This window comes from Pseudophryne corroboree, chromosome 5 (genome assembly GCF_028390025.1).
Source record: "Pseudophryne corroboree isolate aPseCor3 chromosome 5, aPseCor3.hap2, whole genome shotgun sequence".
In the NCBI taxonomy this organism is placed as follows: domain Eukaryota; kingdom Metazoa; phylum Chordata; class Amphibia; order Anura; family Myobatrachidae; genus Pseudophryne; species Pseudophryne corroboree.
Window position 1 is genome coordinate 443355023 of NC_086448.1, and position 19260 is coordinate 443374282.

General features: G+C 47.5%; 1 protein-coding gene across 3 annotated transcripts in view; it reads left to right on the plus strand.

The window, feature by feature from the left end:
* The window catches only part of LOC134927841 (uncharacterized), a 552652-nt gene that overhangs the window by 485738 nt on the left and 47654 nt on the right, over window positions 1-19260 (plus strand). For all 3 annotated transcript variants that reach the window (XM_063922898.1, XM_063922897.1, XM_063922896.1), the window contains 2 exons: window positions 10551-10607; window positions 11413-11461. In XM_063922898.1, coding sequence (XP_063778968.1) covers window positions 10551-10607; window positions 11413-11461 — 106 coding nt within the window. The remainder of the gene's footprint in view (window positions 1-10550; window positions 10608-11412; window positions 11462-19260) is intronic.

The following is a 19260-nucleotide window of genomic DNA, read 5'->3' on the forward strand; positions in this document are numbered from 1 at the left end:
GAGCATTCCCGGTGTGTGTGTGTGCGGTGTGTCGGTACGGCTGTGTCGACATGTTTGATGAGGAGACTTATGTGGAGGCGGAGCAGATGCCTATAAATGTGATGTCACCCCCTGCGGGGCAGACACCTGAGTGGATGGACTTATGGAAGGAATTACGTGCAAGTGTCGACTCCTTACATAAAAAATTTGACGACATGCCAAATGCGGGACAGCCGGCTTCTCAGCTCGTGCCTGCCCAGGCAATTCAAAGGCCATCAGGGGCTCTAAAACGCCCACTACCTCAGATGGCAGACACAGATGTCGACACGGATACTGATACCAGTGTCGACGACGATGAGTCAAATTTAATGTCCACTAGGGCCATTCGTTGCATGATTGAGGCAATGAAAGAGGTTTTACACATTTCTGATATAAACCCAGGTACCTCAAAAAAGGGTATTATGTTTGGGGAGAAAAAACTGCCAATAGTTTTTCCCCCATCTGAAGAATTAAATGAAGTGTGTGAAGAAGCGTGGGCTTCCCCCGATTAAAAAATTGGTAATTTCAAAAAAATTACTAATGGCGTTCCCTTTCTCGCCAGAGGATAGGTCGCGTTGGGAAACTCCCCCTAGGGTGGATAAAGCGCTCACACGTTTGTCTAAAAAGGTGGCACTACCGTCTCCGGATACGGCCGCCCTAAAGGAACCTGCTGATAGAAAGCAGGAGGCTATCCTAAAGTCTATATATACACACACTGGTGTTATACTGAGACCAGCTATTGCTTCAGCGTGGATGTGCAGTGCTGCTGCTGCTTGGTCAGATTCCCTGTCAGAAAATATTGACACCCTGGACAGGGACACTATATTGCTAACCGTAGAGCATATAAAAGACTCAGTCTTGTACATGAGAGATGCACAGAGGGAGATCTGCCGGCTGGCATCTAGAATAAGTGCATTGTCAATTTCTGCTAGGAGAGGCTTATGGACTCGGCAGTGGACAGGGGATGCAGATTCTAAAAGGCACATGGAAGTTTTGCCTTATAAGGGTGAGGAGGTATTCGGGGATGGTCTCTCAGACCTTGTTTCCACAGCAACAGCTGGAAAGTCAGCATTTTTGCCCCATGTCCCCTCACAGCCTAAGAAAGCACCGTATTATCAGGTACAGTCCTTTCGACCCCAGAAAAACAGGCGGGGAAAAGGCGGGTCCTTTCTGTCTAGAGGCAGAGGAAGGGGAAAAAAGCTGCACCACGCAGCAGGTTCCCAGGAACAAAAGTCCTCCCCCGCTTCTTCCAAATCCGCCGCATGACGGTGGGGCTCCACAGGCGGAGCCAGGTACGGTGGGGGGCCGCCTCAAAAATTTCAGCGATCAGTGGGTTCGCTCACGGGTGGATCCCTGGATCCTTCAAGTAGTATCTCAGGGGTACAAGCTGGAATTCGAGGCGCCTCCCCCCCGCTGTTTCCTCAAATCGGCCTTACCGACAACTCCCTCGGGCAGGGAGGCTGTACTAGAGGCAATTCACAAGCTGTATTCCCAGCAGGTGATAGTCAAAGTACCCCTACTTCAACAAGGCCGGGGTTACTATTCCACACTGTTTGTGGTACCGAAACCGGACGGTTCGGTGAGACCCATTTTAAATTTGAAATCCTTGAACACATACATAAAAAGATTCAAGTTCAAGATGGAATCGCTCAAGGCGGTTATTGCAAGCCTGGACGAGGGGGATTACATGGTATCCCTGGACATCAAGGATGCTTACCTGCATGTCCCAATTTACCTTCCTCACCAGGAGTACCTCAGATTTGTGGTACAGGATTGCCATTACCAATTCCAGACACTACCGTTTGGACTGTCCACGGCACCGAGGGTGTTTACCAAGGTAATGGCAGAAATGATGATACTCCTTCGAAAAAAGGGAGTTTTAATTATCCCGTACTTGGACGATCTCCTAATAAAAGCGAGGTCCAGGGAGCAGTTACTGGTCGGAGTAGCACTATCTCGGGAAGTGCTACAACAGCATGGCTGGATTCTAAACATTCCAAAGTCACAACTGGTTCCTTCCACACGCTTACTGTTCCTGGGGATGATTCTGGACACAGAACAGAAAAAAGTGTTTCTCCCGCAGGAGAAAGCCAAGGAGCTGTCATCTCTAGTCAGAGACCTCCTAAAACCAAAACGGGTATCGGTGCATCACTGCACACGAGTCCTGGGAAAAATGGTGGCTTCATACGAAGCAATTCCATTCGGCAGGTTCCATGCAAGGACCTTCCAGTGGGACCTCTTGGACAAGTGGTCGGGATCGCATCTTCAGATGCATCAACTGATAACCCTGTCTCCAAGGACCAGGGTGTCTCTACTGTGGTGGCTGCAGAGTGCTCATCTTCTAGAGGGCCGCAGTTTCGGCATACAGGACTGGGTCCTGGTGACCACGGATGCCAGCCTTCGGGGCTGGGGCGCAGTCACACAGGGAAGAAATTTCCAGGGACTTTGGTCAAGTCAGGAGTCGTCCCTACACATAAACATTCTGGAACTGAGGGCCATTTACAATGCCCTAAGTCAGGCAAGGCCCCTGCTTCAAAACCAGCCGGTTCTGATCCAATCAGACAACATCACGGCAGTCGCCCATGTAAACCGACAGGGCGGCACAAGAAGCAGGGTGGCGATGGCAGAAGCCACAAGGATTCTCCGATGGGCGGAAAATCACGTACTAGCACTGTCAGCAGTGTTCATTCCGGGAGTGGACAACTGGGAAGCAGACTTCCTCAGCAGACACGACCTACACCCGGGAGAGTGGGGACTTCATCCAGAAGTCTTCCTACTGTTAGTAAACCGTTGGGAAAGGCCACAGGTGGACATGATGGCGTCCCGCCTCAACAAAAAGCTAAAGAGATATTGCGCCAGGTCAAGGGACCCTCAGGCGATAGCTGTGGACGCTCTAGTGACACTGTGGGTGTACCAGTCGGTTTATGTGTTCCCTCCTCTGCCTCTCATACCAAAGGTACTGAGAATAATAAGAAGGCGAGGAGTAAGAACGATACTCGTGGTTCCGGATTGGCCAAGAAGAGCTTGGTACCCGGAACTTCAAGAAATGTTAACAGAGGACCCATGGCCTCTACCGCTCAAACAGGATCTGCTTCAGCAGGGGCCCTGTCTGTTCCAAGACTTACCGCGGCTGCGTTTGACGGCATGGCGGTTGAATTCCGGATCCTAAAGGAAAAGGGCATTCCGGAGGAAGTCATTCCTACGCTGATAAAAGCCAGGAAAGAAGTAACCACAAACCATTATCACCGCATTTGGCGGAAATATGTTGCGTGGTGTGAGGCCAGGAAGGCCCCTACAGAGGAATTTCAGCTGGGTCGTTTTCTGCACTTCCTACAGTCAGGAGTGACTATGGGCCTAAAATTGGGTTGCATTAAGGTCCAGATTTCGGCTCTGTCGATTTTCTTCCAGAAAGAACTGGCTTCACTGCCTGAAGTTCAGACTTTTGTAAAGGGAGTGCTTCATATTCAGCCCCCTTTTGTGCCTCCTGTGGCACCTTGGGATCTCAATGTGGTGTTGAGTTTCCTAAAATCACATTGGTTTGAACCACTTAAAACCGTGGATCTGAAATATCTCACGTGGAAAGTGGTCATGTTATTGGCCTTGGCTTCGGCCAGGCGTGTGTCAGAATTGGCGGCTTTGTCATGTAAAAGTCCTTATCTGATTTTCCATATGAATAGGGCAGAATTGAGGACTCGTCCCCAGTTTCTCCCTAAGGTGGTATCAGCTTTTCACTTGAACCAACCTATTGTGGTGCCTGCGGCTACTAGGGACTTGGAGGATTCCAAGTTACTGGACGTAGTCAGGGCCTTGAAAATTTATGTTTCCAGGACGGCTGGAGTCAGGAAAACTGACTCGCTTTTTATCCTGTATGCACCCAACAAAATAGGTGCTCCTGCTTCTAAGCAGACTATTGCTCGCTGGATTTGTTGCACAATTCAGCTGGCGCATTCTGCGGCTGGATTGCCGCATCCTAAATCAGTGAAAGCCCATTCCACGAGGAAGGTGGGCTCATCTTGGGCGGCTGCCCGAGGGGTCTCGGCTTTACAACTTTGCCGAGCTGCAACTTGGTCAGGGACAAACACGTTTGCTAAATTCTACAAATTTGATACCCTGGCTGAGGAGGACCTTGAGTTCTCTCATTCGGTGCTGCAGAGTCATCCGCACTCTCCCGCCCGTTTGGGAGCTTTGGTATAATCCCCATGGTCCTTACGGAGTCCCCAGCATCCACTAGGACGTCCGAGAAAATAAGAATTTACTCACCGGTAATTCTATTTCTCGTAGTCCGTAGTGGATGCTGGGCGCTCATCCCAAGTGCGGATTGTCTGCAATGCTTGTATATAGTTATTGCCTAACTAAAGGGTTATTGTTGAGCCATCTGTTGAGAGGCTCAGTTATATTTCATACTGTTAACTGGGTTTAATATCACGAGTTATACGGTGTGATTGGTGTGGCTGGTATGAGTCTTATCCGGGATTCAAAATCCTTCCTTATTGTGTCAGCTCTTCCGGGCACAGTATCCTAACTGAGGTCTGGAGGAGGGGCATAGAGGGAGGAGACAGTGCACACCAGGTAGTACCAAATCTTTCTTATAGTGTGCCCAGTCTCCTGCGGAGCCCGTCTATTCCCCATGGTCCTTACGGAGTCCCCAGCATCCACTACGAACTACGAGAAATAGAATTACCGGTGAGTAAATTCTTCTTATTACCAGCAGCCAGGTATGCTATAAAACTGGCTACGGTGTGATAATAGAACTCTGCCTCACGGTAATTACTGCCTCAATAACGATATAACTTCATGCAATCCAAACCATTCACAGGTACTTTATTACACTATCATCTGTTAATTTGGCATTTGGATGAATTTACATTGAGAGACAAATATTTCTTAAAGCTCCAACGGGCTGGCCAGCCATTGAGGATATATATATACACTTATTTATTATAAAGAACTGTGAAGTGAGATTTTACATCTTGAATCATCATAGAAGCACAAGTTCAAGGAACAGTAATAATTATAGAGAGACTGTTACAATTTGTTTCTGTTTTCAAATACGAGGTCATATATAGGAATAATAGATGGTCTTGTTTTTTAACAATATGCATCATATCAATGATATTTAACATTAATATATTAATGTGGTCACTTCAAGGATTGTGTTTTAGTTATATTTATCCATTAATTGGACAATTAATAAACCATTTTTATTGATATTATATTTCTCTGACGTCCTAGTGGATGCTGGGAACTCCGTAAGGACCATGGGGAATAGCGGCTCCGCAGGAGACTGGGCACAACTAAAGAAAGCTTTTAGACTACCTGGTGTGCACTGGCTCCTCCCACTATGACCCTCCTCCAGACCTCGGTTAGAATCTTGTGCCCGGCCGAGCTGGATGCACACTAGGGGCTCTCCTGAGCTCCTAGAAAGAAAGTATATTTTAGGTTTTTTATTTTACAGTGAGATCTGCTGGCAACAGACTCACTGCAGCGAGGGACTAAGGGGAGAAGAAGCGAACCTACCTGCTTGCAGCTAGCTTGGGCTTCTTAGGCTACTGGACACCATTAGCTCCAGAGGGATCGACCGCAGGACCCGTCCTTGGTGTTCGTTCCCGGAGCCGTGCCGCCGCCCCCCTTACAGAGCCAGAAGCATGAAGATGGTCCGGAAAATCGGCGGCAGAAGACTTCAGTCTTCACCAAGGTAGCGCACAGCACTGCAGCTGTGCGCCGTTGCTCCTCATGTACACCTCACACTCCGGTCACTGATGGGTGCAGGGCGCTGGGGGGGGGGGGGCGCCCTGAGGGCAATATTACACACCTTGGCTGGCAAATCTACACCATATATAGCCCCAGAGGCTATATAGGTGTAAATTAATACCCCTGCCAGAATTTCAAAAACGCGGGAGAAGTCCGCCGAGAAAGGGGCGGGGCTATCTCCCTCAGCACACTGGCGCCATTTCTCCCTCACAGCTCCGCTGGAAGGAAGCTCCCTAGCTCTCCCCTGCAGTCTACAACTACAGAAGGGTAAAAAAGAGAGGGGGGGCACTAAATTTAGGCGCAGTATAATTATATAGCAGCTATAAGGGGATATAATTCAGTTAGTCCCTGTATTATATAGTGCTCTGGTGTGTGCTGGCATACTCTCTCTCTCTGTCTCCCCAAAGGGCTTTGTGGGGTCCTGTCCTCTGTCAGAGCATTCCCTGTGTGTGTGCGGTGTGTCGGTACGGCTGTGTCGACATGTTTGATGAGGAGACTTATGTGGAGGCGGAGCAGATGCCTATAAATGTGATGTCACCCCCTGCGGGGCGGACACCTGAGTGGATGGACTTATGGAAGGAATTACGTGAAAGTGTCGACTCCTTACATAAAAAATTTGACGACATGCCAAATGCGGGACAGCCGGCTTCTCAGCTCGTGCCTGCCCAGGCGTCTCAAAGGCCATCAGGGGCTCTAAAAGATGCAGATTCTAAAAGGCACATGGAAGTTTTGCCTTATAAGGGTGAGGAGTTATTCGGGGATGGTCTCTCAGACCTAGTTTCCACAGCAACAGCTGGGAAGTCAGCATTTTTGCCCCATGTACCCTCACAGCCTAAGAAAGCGCCGGATTAATCAGGTACAGTCCTTTCGACCCCAGAAAAGCAGGCGGGGGAAAGGCGGGTCCTTTCTGCCCAGAGGCAGAGGTAGGGGTAAAAAGCTGCAACAAACAGCCGGTTCCCAGGAACAAAAGTCCTCCCCCGCTTCCTCCAAGTCCACCGCATGACGGTGGGGCTCCACAGGCGGAGCCAGGTACGGTTGGGGGGCCGCCTCAAAAATTTCAGCGATCAGTGGGCTCGCTCACAGTTGGATCCCTGGATCCTTCAAGTAGTATCTCAGGGGTACGAGCTGGAATTCGAGACGTCTCCCCCCCGCCGTTTCCTCAAATCTGCCTTGCCGACAACTCCCTCAGGCAGGGAGGCTGTGCTAGAGGCAATTCACAAGCTGTATTCCCAGCAGGTGATAGTCAAGGTGCCCCTACTTCAACAAGGACGGGGTTACTATTCCACAATGTTTGTGGTACCGAAACCGGACGGTTCGGTGAGACCCATTTTAAATTTGAAATCCTTGAACACATACATAAAAAAATTCAAGTTCAAGATGGAATCGCTCAGGGCTGTTATTGCAAGCCTGGACGAGGGGGATTACATGGTATCCCTGGACATCAAGGATGCTTACCTGCATGTCCCCATTTACCATCCTCACCAGGAGTACCTCAGATTTGTGGTACAGGATTGCCATTACCAATTCCAGACGCTGCCGTTTGGGATGTCCATGGCACCGAGGGTGTTTACCAAGGTAATGGCAGAAATGATGATACTCCTTCGAAAAAAGGGAGTTTTAATTATCCCGTACTTGGACGATCTCCTGATAAAGGCGAGGTCCAAGGAGCAGTTGTTGGTCGGGGTAGCACTATCTCGGGAAGTGCTACAACAGCACGGTTGGATTCTAAACATTCCAAAGTCTCAGCTGGTTCCTACGACACGTCTACTGTTCCTGGGGATGGTTCTGGACACAGACCAGAAAAAAGTGTTTCTCCCGGAGGAGAAAGCCAAGGAGCTGTCCTCTCTAGTCAGAGGCCTCCTGAAACCAAAACAGGTATCGGTGCATCACTGCACACGAGTCCTGGGAAAAATGGTGGCTTCCTACGAAGCAATTCCATTCGGCAGGTTCCATGCAAGAACTTTTCAGTGGGACCTCTTGGACAAGTGGTCCGGATCGCATCTTCAGATGCATCGGCTGATAACCCTGTCTCCAAGGACCAGGGTATCTCTGCTGTGGTGGCTGCAGAGTGCTCATCTTCAAGAGGGCCGCAGATTCGGCATACAGGACTGGGTCCTGGTGACCACGGATGCCAGCCTTCGAGGCTGGGGGGCAGTCACACAGGGAAGAAACTTCCAAGGACTTTGGTCAAGTCAGGAGACTTCCCTACACATAAATATTTTGGAACTGAGGGCCATTTACAATGCCCTAAGTCAGGCAAGGCCCCTGCTTCAAAACCAGCCGGTATTGATCCAATCAGACAACATCACGGCAGTCGCCCATGTAAACCGACAGGGCGGCACAAGAAGCAGGATGGCGATGGTAGAAGCCACAAGGATTCTCCGATGGGCGGAAAATCACGTGTTAGCACTGTCAGCAGTGTTCATTCCGGGAGTGGACAACTGGGAAGCAGACTTCCTCAGCAGACACGACCTACACCCGGGAGAGTGGGGACTTCATCCAGAAGTCTTCCAACTGATTGTAAACCGTTGGGAAAGGCCACAGGTGGACATGATGGCGTCCCGCCTAAACAAAAAGCTAGAGAGATATTGCGCCAGGTCAAGGGACCCTCAGGCAATAGCTGTGGACGCTCTAGTGACACCGTGGGTGTACCAGTTGGTTTATGTGTTCCCTCCTCTGCCTCTCATACCAAAGGTACTGAGAATAATAAGAAGACGAGGAGTAAGAACGATACTCGTGGTTCCGGATTGGCCAAGAAGGGCTTGGTACCCAGAACTTCAAGAAATGATAGCAGAGGACCCATGGCCTCTGCCGCTCAGACAGGATCTGCTTCAGCAGGGGCCCTGTCTGTTCCAAGACTTACCGCGGCTGCGTTTGACGGCATGGCGGTTGAACACCGGATCCTAAAAGAAAAGGGCATTCCGGAGGAAGTAATTCCTACGCTGATTAAAGCCAGGAATGAAGTAACCGCAAACTATTATCACCGTATTTGGCGAAAATATGTTGCGTGGTGTGAGGCCAGGAAGGCCCCAACAGAGGAATTTCAGCTGGGTCGATTTCTGCACTTCCTACAGTCAGGAGTGACTATGGGCCTAAAATTGGGTTCCATTAAGGTCCAGATTTCGGCTCTGTCGATTTTCTTCCAAAAAGAACTGGCTTCACTGCCTGAAGTTCAGACATTTGTAAAGGGAGTGCTGCATATTCAGACCCCTTTTGTGCCTCCAGTGGCACCTTGGGATCTCAACGTGGTGTTGAGTTTCCTAAAGTCACATTGGTTTGAGCCACTTAAAACCGTGGATCTAAAATATCTCACGTGGAAAGTGGTCATGCTATTGGCCTAGGCTTCGGCCAGGCATGTGTCAGAATTGGCGGCTTTGTCGTGTAAAAGCCCTTATCTGATTTTCCATATGGATAGGGCAGAATTGAGGACTCGTCCCCAGTTTCTCCCTAAGGTGGTATCAGCTTTTCACTTGAACCAACCTATTGTAGTGCCTGCGGCTACTAGGGACTTGGAGGATTCCTAGTTGCTGGATGTAATCAGGGCCTTGAAAATTTATGTTTCCAGGACGGCTGGAGTCAGGAAAACTGACTCGCTTTTTATCCTGTATGCACCCAACAAGCTGGGTGCTCCTGCTTCTAAGCAGACTATTGCTCGCTGGATTTGTAGCACAATTCAGCTGGCGCATTCTGCGGCTGGACTGCCGCATCCTAAATCTGTAAAAGCCCACTCCACAAGGAAGGTGGGCTCTTCTTGGGCGGCTGCCCGAGGGGTCTCGGCTTTACAACTTTGCCGAGCTGCTACTTGGTCAGGGACAAATACGTTTGCAAAATTCTACATATTTGACACCTTGGCTGAGGAGGACCTTGAGTTCTCTCATTCGGTGTTGCAGATTCATCCGCACTCTCCCGCCCGTTTGGGAGCTTTGGTATAATCCCCATGGTCCTTTCGGAGTTCCCAGCATCCACTAGGACGTCAGAGAAAATAAAATTTTACTCACCGGTAAATCTATTTCTCGTAGCCGTAGTGGATGCTGGGCGCCCATCCCAACTGCGGATTGTCTGCAATACTTGTGTATAGTTATTGCCTAACTAAAGGGTTATTGTTATGAGCCATCTGTTGAGAGGCTCAGTTATAGTTCATACTGTTAACTGGGTATAGTATCACAAGTTATACGGTGTGATTGGTGTGGCTGGTATGAGTCTTACCCGGGATTCAAAATCCTTCCTTATTGTGTCAGCTCTTCCGGGCACAGTATCCTAAGTGAGGTCTGGAGGAGGGTCATAGTGGGAGGAGCCAGTGCACACCAGGTAGTCTAAAAGCTTTCTTTAGTTGTGCCCAGTCTCATGCGGAGCCGCTATTCCCCATGGTCCTTACGGAGTTCCCAGCATCCACTACGGACTACGAGAAATAGATTTACCGGTGAGTAAAATCTTATTTTAAATTGTTTTTCCTCCTGCGCACAAACTGGTTTCTGCTATCCTTTGTCATTGTACTCCATTTTGAGGGGTTGTCAATTTCCGCTCTCTCCAAGTTGTGCAGCATTAGGAAGTTCCCTGGGGTTGAAGGTTACGGGCGCCTTTCTTTTCTTTATTTTTTGATACAAGATACAAGATACAAGATATGAATGCTATACTGGATGGAAGTTTAGCCAGTGTTTTTTATTGCTCAGAATGTGTGCTAGTGTTTGCATGATTGCACTTTATCTCTCTAATTTTTAAATGATGTTCTGCACTTGCTTTCAGTCTCACCATTTAATTTAACACTCATTTTGTGTTGCCAGACACCGGGATCCAGTGGGATTATCAGTACCATTGCCACAATTGAAACACCATCAAATGTAGGTATTTAACCCCTTTTGCTGAGGACAACAAAGCTTACCCTATTCTCGCTTCTATCAATTCAGGATATTCACCTTTGAAAGTGTTAAGGTGATATATCAATTGATCTGCAGATATATCTATGGACGGATCAGGCAGTGTGTTCAGCATACACGCTGCCCGATCCGTCGGGGACTGACGTCATGAACTGGGCGGCCGTGTACACACGCCTGCCCAGTAAAGCTGTCAATCACCGCCGGACGCCGCAGCATGTGTACGAGCGGTCGGCCGTCCGCCCCGTACACACACAGCGACGCGCCAATATATCGGTAGATATATTGGCCGTCGGCTGTGCTGCGCGGCCGACGTGATACGTCTGAACGACGGAGTTCACAGACGTATCGGCCGTACACACTGGCCGACGGTCCCGCAATATATTGGCCGTTCAAGAGAACGGCCGATATATCGACCAGTGTTTACGGGCCTTAAGTCCCCTCTTTCAAATTATGTGACCCCTTCACTAGTTATTGTCTAGTGAGGACCTGTGATCCCCAGACAATATAACATATGTTTTCCATAAATGGGGAGCGTACTAAATGTGTCCTATCAACCACATAATGGCACCTTCACATGTGGGGGCACTTTCGTTTGAAAGATTAGTCATTAGTCATTATTATCTGGTGATCACCAAACATTTTTTTTTTTTTTTTTTAATGACCAGTACAAACATTGGAAAACATTCTCTGCACAAAGCAAATAAAACCCTATTCAGGAATAATGAGTTTGGTACTGAGTGGTAACCTTGCTGTTTTTTTTTATTTCTAGATGTTGCCTTCAAGTGGTAATAAAAACAATGACTACACAACAAACTTAGGTACAGTATGTGACATCTCATATTAAATGTATCCGGTAACGTGCTTTGCTTTACTGTGGTAAAATCTAAAATAATAGAGTTCAGCATTGGTAGACTCCTTATCTCAAGGTATATGTCAGACCACCTTCTAAGCTGTTAGATAAACGATCCTGTCAACACCTCAACATGTGTCTTTGTTTAGGACTAGGTCTATTAACCAGTGACAGGATATAATGTCATGTTTTTACAATAAATAAAAGTACTGTTATAGATGTAGAAAGGTATAATTATGCACACTACTATATGAGCTTGAAAACCCTGCAGAACTATGAGACACAAGACACCAGACTTTTTGGTCTTTTTTTTAGAATTTTGGTCTTCACAGTTAATCCTTCCATGGTTTTATTCAATTATCACTTCATTGTGTTATTGAAGTATCTGCCTGATTTAGTGGTCCCCAGTGGCAGATGTAGTATGTTGAGGAGAGAGATAAAGTACCGACCAATCTGTTTCTAACTGTAATTTTTCAAACACAGGCTGTAACATGGCTTTTGTGTGCTGATTGGTTGGTAGTTTATCTCTCCATTTCTCTTACGTCCTAGAGGATGCTGGGGCTCCGTAAGGACCATGGGATATAGAGGGGCTCCGCAGGAGACATGGGCACTCTAAAGACTTTAGGATAGAATGGGTGTGCACTGGCTCCCCCCTCTATGCCCCTCCTCCAGACCTCAGTTAGATCCTGTGCCCAGAGAAGACTGGGTGTATTGCAGGGGCGCTCTACTGAGGGGAGAGAAGCAGACCTACTTAAATGATAGGCTCTGCTTCTTAGGCTACTGGACACCATTAGCTCCAGAGGGTCGGAACACAGGTCTCATCCTCGTCGTTCGTCCCGGAGCCGCGCCGCCGCCGCCCTCCTCACAGAGCCGAAAGATAGAAGCCGGGTGAGTATGAGAAGAAAGAAGACTTCAAAGGCGGCAGAAGACTTCAGATCTTCACTGAGGTAACGCTGCGCGCCATTGCTCCCAACACACACACACACACACACACACACACACACACACACACACAGAAGGCACTGTACGGGTGCAGGGCGCAGGGGGGGCGCCCTGGGCAGCAATTATTACCTCATAAACAGCACTGGCACAGATATTAGATACTGTTGAGGCAATATGTATATATATATATTATAAAACCCCCGCCAGTATAAAGAAATTGAGCGGGACCGAAGCCCGCCGTCGAGGGGGCGGGGCTTGATCCTCCAGCACTAACCAGCGCAATTTTTCTCCACAGCATGCTGTAGAGAAGTGCTCCCAGACTCTCTCCTGCTGAACAATAACGGGACAAAAGCGAGGGGGGGGGGCACATTTATTTGGTGCAGATTGAACATATATTTATATATATATATAAAGCGCTATTTAGGCTGGGACCGTGTTTTCAGCATATTGTGGCGCTGGGTGTGTGCTGGCATTCTCTCTCTGTCTCTCCAAAGGGCCTTATTGTGGGTCAGTCCCCATATTTATTTATCCCAGTGTGTGTGTGGGGGTGTCAGTACGTGTGTGTCGACATGTCTGAAGCGGAAGGCTCGTCTTGGGAGGTAGCGGAGCAGATGGTCGTGGTGTCTCCGTCGGCACGGCCGACACGTGATTTGGTGGATATGTAGTATGTTTTGGATGATGTGGCTTTATTACAGATTGGACAAAGCAGAGTCCAAAGACAAGCAGGGAATTCACCCATGGTTTTTACTGTGTCCCAGGACCCTTCAGGGTCGCATAAATGTCCCTTTACCCAGTTAGCAGACACTGATACCGACATGGATTCCGACTCCAGTGTCGACTAGGATGATGCAAGGTTGCGACAATATTCAACATAGGTTTATTGCAAAAAAACGTTGTTTTGCATATCACAGAGGCTCCTCTGTCCCTGACACGAGGATCTGCATATTTGAAGAAAAATAACCTAACTCATCTCATGAGCTGACCGTGTTATTTAAAACAGCTTGGGAGACTCCTGACATTAGACTGCAGGTTCCCAAGGGTATTATTATGGCGTATCCTTTCTCCTCAAAGGACAGGTTAAGGTGGGAATCCTCGCCCACACTGGACAAGGCCCTAACGCCCTGGTCCAAGAAGGTAGCATTACCGTCACCTGATACGTGGCCCTATAGCAGGGTTGGCCAAACCGGTCCTCGAGATATACCAACAGTTCATGTTTTCCAGGCCTCCTGGAGATCTGTAGAATTGTCAGTTAGGAATGAATGCAGCACATCTTAATTAGTAATGACTACACCTGTGCACCAGGCTAGGTGGTCTGGAAAATGTGAACTGTTGGTAGATCTCGAGGACTGGTTTGGCCAGCTCTGCCCTATAGGATCCTGCTGATAGTAAGCAGGAATCTACCTTAAAATAAATTTTATGCGACTGCTGGAGCCCTATTTAGACCTGCAGTAGCGTCGGCATGAGTAGGTAACGCAATTACAGCTTGGGCTGGTAACTTGTCGTCTAACATTGACACCTTAGATAAAGATAGTATGGTGTTGGCCTTAGGTCACATCAAGGACGCAGCACTATATATGAGAGAGGCTGCGAGAAATATTGGGTGTTTGGGTTCAAAGGCTAAGGCCATGGCAGGTTCTGCTAGTAGGTCCCTGCGGACCCGTCAATGGACAGGTGATGCTGACTCAAAGAGTCATATGCAAGCTTTACCTAGCAAGGGTGATGTTTTATTTGGGGAGGGTCTTGCGGACCTGGTTTTCACAGCTACCGCGGGTAAGTCGTCTTTTTTTGCCTTATGCTCCCCCACAGCAAAAGGATACACCCTAATGACAGATGCAATCCTTGCGGTCACGTAAGTTCAGAAAGGGGCGTGGCTTTATTTCCTCGCCAAAGGTAGAGGTAGAGAGAAAAGATCACCGGCTACGGCCAGTTCACAGAAAGTGTCCTCCCCGGCCTCTACCACATCCATCAAAGAGGTGCTTCCAAATTGATTTTCAAATCGGCCTTACCAGCTACTTCCCCGGAGAAGAAAGTAGTTTTGGCTGCCATACTAAAGCTGGGTCAACAGCAGGTGTTTATCATGGTTCCCCTAGTGCAGGCCTGGCCAACCTGTGGCTCTCCAGATGTTGTGAAACTACACATCCCAGCATGCCCTGTCACAGTTTTAGCCTTCCCTAATAGCAAAACTGTAGCAAAGCATGATGGGACTTGTAGTTTTACAACAGCTGGAGAGCCACAGGTTGGCCAGGCCTGCCCTAGTGCAACAGGCTCGGTCAGACCAATTCTGAATCTAAAATCCCTAAACCTACATTTAAAGAGGTTCAGATTCAAGATGGAATCTCTCAAGGCAAGGATATCCAGCCTGGAAAGGGGGGGATTTTATGGTGTCACTAGACATAAAGGATGCATACCTTCATGTCCCCATATATCCTCCTCATCGGGCGTACCTAAGGTTCGCTGTACAGGATTGACATTACCAGTTTCAGACGTTGCCGTTGGGGCTTTCTACGGGCCCGAGAATTTCACCAAGGTAATTGCGTAAATAATGGTACTCCTGCACAAACAAGGGGTCACAAGTAGTATCACATACTTGGATGATCTCCTGATAAAAGCGAGTTCAGGGGAACAGTTATTAAAGACTGTGTCTCTCTCCCTGATAGTACTACAACAGCACAGCTGGATTCTAGATTTACCAAAGTAGCAGTGGGTTCCGACAACTTCTTTGTATTTTTTTGGGCATGATTCTGGATACAGGAAAACAGTGGGGTTTTTCTCCTGGTAGAAAAGAGCCCAGGAACCCCAGAACATGATCAAAGACCTGTTAAAGCCTATAAGAGTGTCAGTCCATCAATGCACTCGAGTACTGGGAAAAACGGTGGCGACCTACGAGGCCATCCCCTTCGGCAGGTTTCATGCGAGGACTTTTCAGTGGGACCTTCTGGGCAAGTGGTTCGGGTCCCATCTTCAAATACATCAGAAAATAACCCTGTCCCCCAGGGCCAGGGTGTCTCTCCTGTGGTGGCTGCAGAGTGCTCACCTTCTAGAGGGTCGCAGGTTCGGCATTCACGACTGGGTTCTGGTGACCACGGACGCGAGCCTCCGAGGATGAGGAGCAGTCACACAAGGAAGACATTTTCAGGGACTATGGTCAAGCCAGGAGGCTTGTCTGCACATCAACATACTGGAATTGAGGGCCATATACAACGGCCTAAGACAAGCGGAGAATCTTCTTCGCGTCCTACCGGTTCTGATTTAATCAGACAACGTCACAGCCGTGGCTCATGTAAACAGCCAAGGCGGGACAAGGAGCAGAGTGGCAATGGCGGAAGCCACCAGGATTCTGCGCTGGGCAGAAAATCACGTAAGCGCTCTGTCAGCGATATTCATTCCGGGAGTGGATAACTGGGAAGTAGACTTCCTCAGCAGACACGATCTCCATCCAGGAGAGTGGGGGACTTCATCAAGAAGTTTTTGCAGAGATAACGAGTCTTTGGGGACTTCCTTAAATAGACATGATGGCGTCACGCCTCAACAAGAAGCTTCAGAGGTATTGTGCCAGGTCAAGGGACCCGCAGGCAGTAGCGGTGGACGCCCTGGTGACACCATGGATGTTTCAGTCTGTCTGTGTTCCCTCCTCTTCCTCTCATCTCAAAAATATTGAGAATCATAAGACGAAAAAGAGTGCAGGCAATACTCATTGTTCCAGATTGGCCTCGAAGGGCCTGGTATTCAGATCTTCAGGAGATGCTCACAGAAGATCCTTGGCCTCTTCCTCTTAGGGAGGTCCTGTTGCAGCAGGGGCCCTGCGTGTTCCAAGACTTACCACGGTTACGTTTGACGGCATGGCGGTTGAACACCAAATCCTAGCTGGGAAGGGTATTCCGGAAGAAGTCATCCCTACTCTGATAAAGGCTAGGAAGGAGGTGACGGCGAAACATTATCACGTATCTGAAGGAAGTATGTTTCTTGGTGTGAAGCCAAGAATGTTCCTACAGAAGATTTCCACTTGGGTCGGTTTCTCCACTTTCTACAGACTGGAGTGGACATGGGACTGAAGTTAGGCTCCATTAAGGTACAGATTTTGGCCCTTTCTATATTCTTCCAGAAAGAATCGGCTTTTATCCCAGAAGTCCAGACTTTTGTAAAGGGAGTGCTGCACATCCAGCCTCCTTTTGTTCCTCCAGTGGCACCATGGGACCTTAACGTGGTGTTAAAGTTCCTAAAATCTCACTGGTTTGAGCATCTTCAAACTGTTGAGTTAAAATTTCTCATGGAAGGTGGTCATGTTGTTGGCCTTGGCATCTGCAAGGCGGGTGTCCAAATTGGCGGCCTTGTCTCATAAGAGCCCCTATCTCATTTTCCATGTGGATAGAGCAGAATTAAGTACTCGTCCTCAATTTTTGCCTAAGGTGGTGTCATCGTTTCATATGACCCAACCTATTGTGGTGCCTGTGGCTACGGGAGACTTGGAGGATTCCAAATCCCTTGATGTAGTCAGGCCCTTAAAAATTTATTTAGCCAGGACGGCTCGAATTAGGAAAACAGAAGCTCTGTTTGTCCTGTATGCAGCCAACAAGGTTGGCGCTCCTGCTTCTAAGCAGACTATTGCTCGCTGGATCTGTAACACGGTTCAGCAGGCTCATTCTACGGCTGGATTGCCGGTACCAAATTTGGTAAAGGCCCATTCCACTAGGAAGGTGGGCTCTTCTTGGGCGGCTGCCCGAGCCGTCTCGGCTTTACAGCTTTGCCGAGACACTACTTGGACGGGTTCAAACACTTTTGCTAAATTCTACAAGTTTGATACCCTGGCTGATGAGGACCTCATGTTTGCTTAATCGGTGCTGCAGAGTCATCCGCACTCTCCCGTCCGGTTTGGAGCTTTGGTATAATCCCCATGGTCATTAAGGAGTCCACAGCATCCTCTAGGACGTAAGAGAAAATAAGATTTTAAACCTACCGGTAAATCTTTTTCTCCTAGTCCATAGAGGATGCTGGGCGCCCGTGATTCTGCATGACTTGTATATAGTTGTTGCTTACATAAGGGTTATGTTACAGTTAAGATCAGTCGTTGGCTGATACTGTTTTGTTCATACTGTTAACTGGTTGCGTATATTCCAGGTTATACGGTGTGGATGGTGTGGGCTGGTATGAATCTCGCCCTTAGATTAACAAAAATCCTTTCCTTGTACTGTCTGTCTCCTCTGGGCACAGTTTCTCTAACTGAGGTCTGGAGGAGGGGCATAGAGGGAGGAGCCAGTGCACACCCATTCTATCCTAAAGTCTTTAGAGTGCCCATGTCTCCTGTGGAGGCCCTCTATACCCCATGGTCCTTACGGAGTCCCCAGCATCCTCTACGGACTAGGAGAAAAAAATTTACCGGTAGGTTTAAAATCTTATTTTTTTAACTCCAGGACATTTTGAAAATTGTTATGATGCTTTAGGTCTGTTTAGAAGTTCTCATTATTTTCTTAACATACATGGTTGGTAATCACCAATAATTGCAAGACCTGAGATTGTTCTATTTTAATGACTCTTCTATAGTGTCCTCAAGAAGATAGGTCTGTGCCCTACAATTTTATTGAGAGTTTTTCAGAAAGTCTTTTAACATTGATTTTAATCTTGTCAATCAAATCTGATTGCTATTCTTCCGTTGCTTTTAAGTGGACAAGTGGAATAGCCTCCCATCAGAGGTGGTAGAGGCTAAGACTGTTGAGCAATTTAGACATGCTTGGTATAGGCATATGAATATCCTTACAAAGAATTAAGGTACAAAAAGGGTTGATATTACCTAAAGCATAGGTTCTCAAACTCGGTCCTCAGGACCCCACACAGTGCATGTTTTGCAGGTAACCCAGCAGGTGCACAGGTGAATTAATTACTCACTGACACATTTTTAAAGGTCCACAGGTGGAGTTAATCATTTCACTTGTCATTCTGTGAGGAGACCTGCAAAACATGCACTGTGTGGGGTCTTGAGGACCGAGTTTGAGAACCTGTGACCTAAAGGATATAAAAGCGGCAGATTAGATGGGCCAAGTGGTTCTTATCTGCCGTCAACTTCTATGTTTCTATGTTAAGTTTGTGTAAGGCTGGGTACAGATCTATCTGCAGATGGTGGTTGTTCATACACACTGACCAACTACCACTGCCATCTGCAGATATCTGTTGTTGAGGACATTGGCCAGTTAATCTTTCCTCTGTACAAACTAGCAGCTCGTCGTCCTAAAATGTGCCAAATCTTCCTGCAATTTACATAATGAATAAACAATCTAAGAAAGCACTTAGTTAGAATGTGTGTCTCAGTTACTGCACCCGATTAATTTATTTTACCCTTCAATATAGACAGTTACTTTCAAATTATGAGGTGCTGACTCCCAATAAAAATTGTACAGAAAAAAAGAAGGAATTGAAAGCTCTGTCCTATAAATATCAGGGTTTTTATTGAAACACAATTAATATCTATCACAAATAGCACAATTTATTATAAAATCACATCGACCAAATAGTACCAAATCCATATAAAACTCTTCATTAAATATTATGCATACAGCACATAGACGTAATAGAGCAGCAAATAGCTGAACTGGAGCAATCATTGATGTTAGGTTTTCTTCTTTCAGACACAGCTGCATGCATTAGACACAGTATGAATTTGTATAATACAGATATATTGTTATTCTTGTAGGCCAATTGTATCCACTTAACACAGTTCTGAGTTAGATATGCAGGTTAAAATTGTAAGTGCTTCCACAGTTCACATTACTTATATACAGTAGCAGTCTCTGCCCTGATACAAAAAAATCACATAGCCTACAGGTATAATTAGAA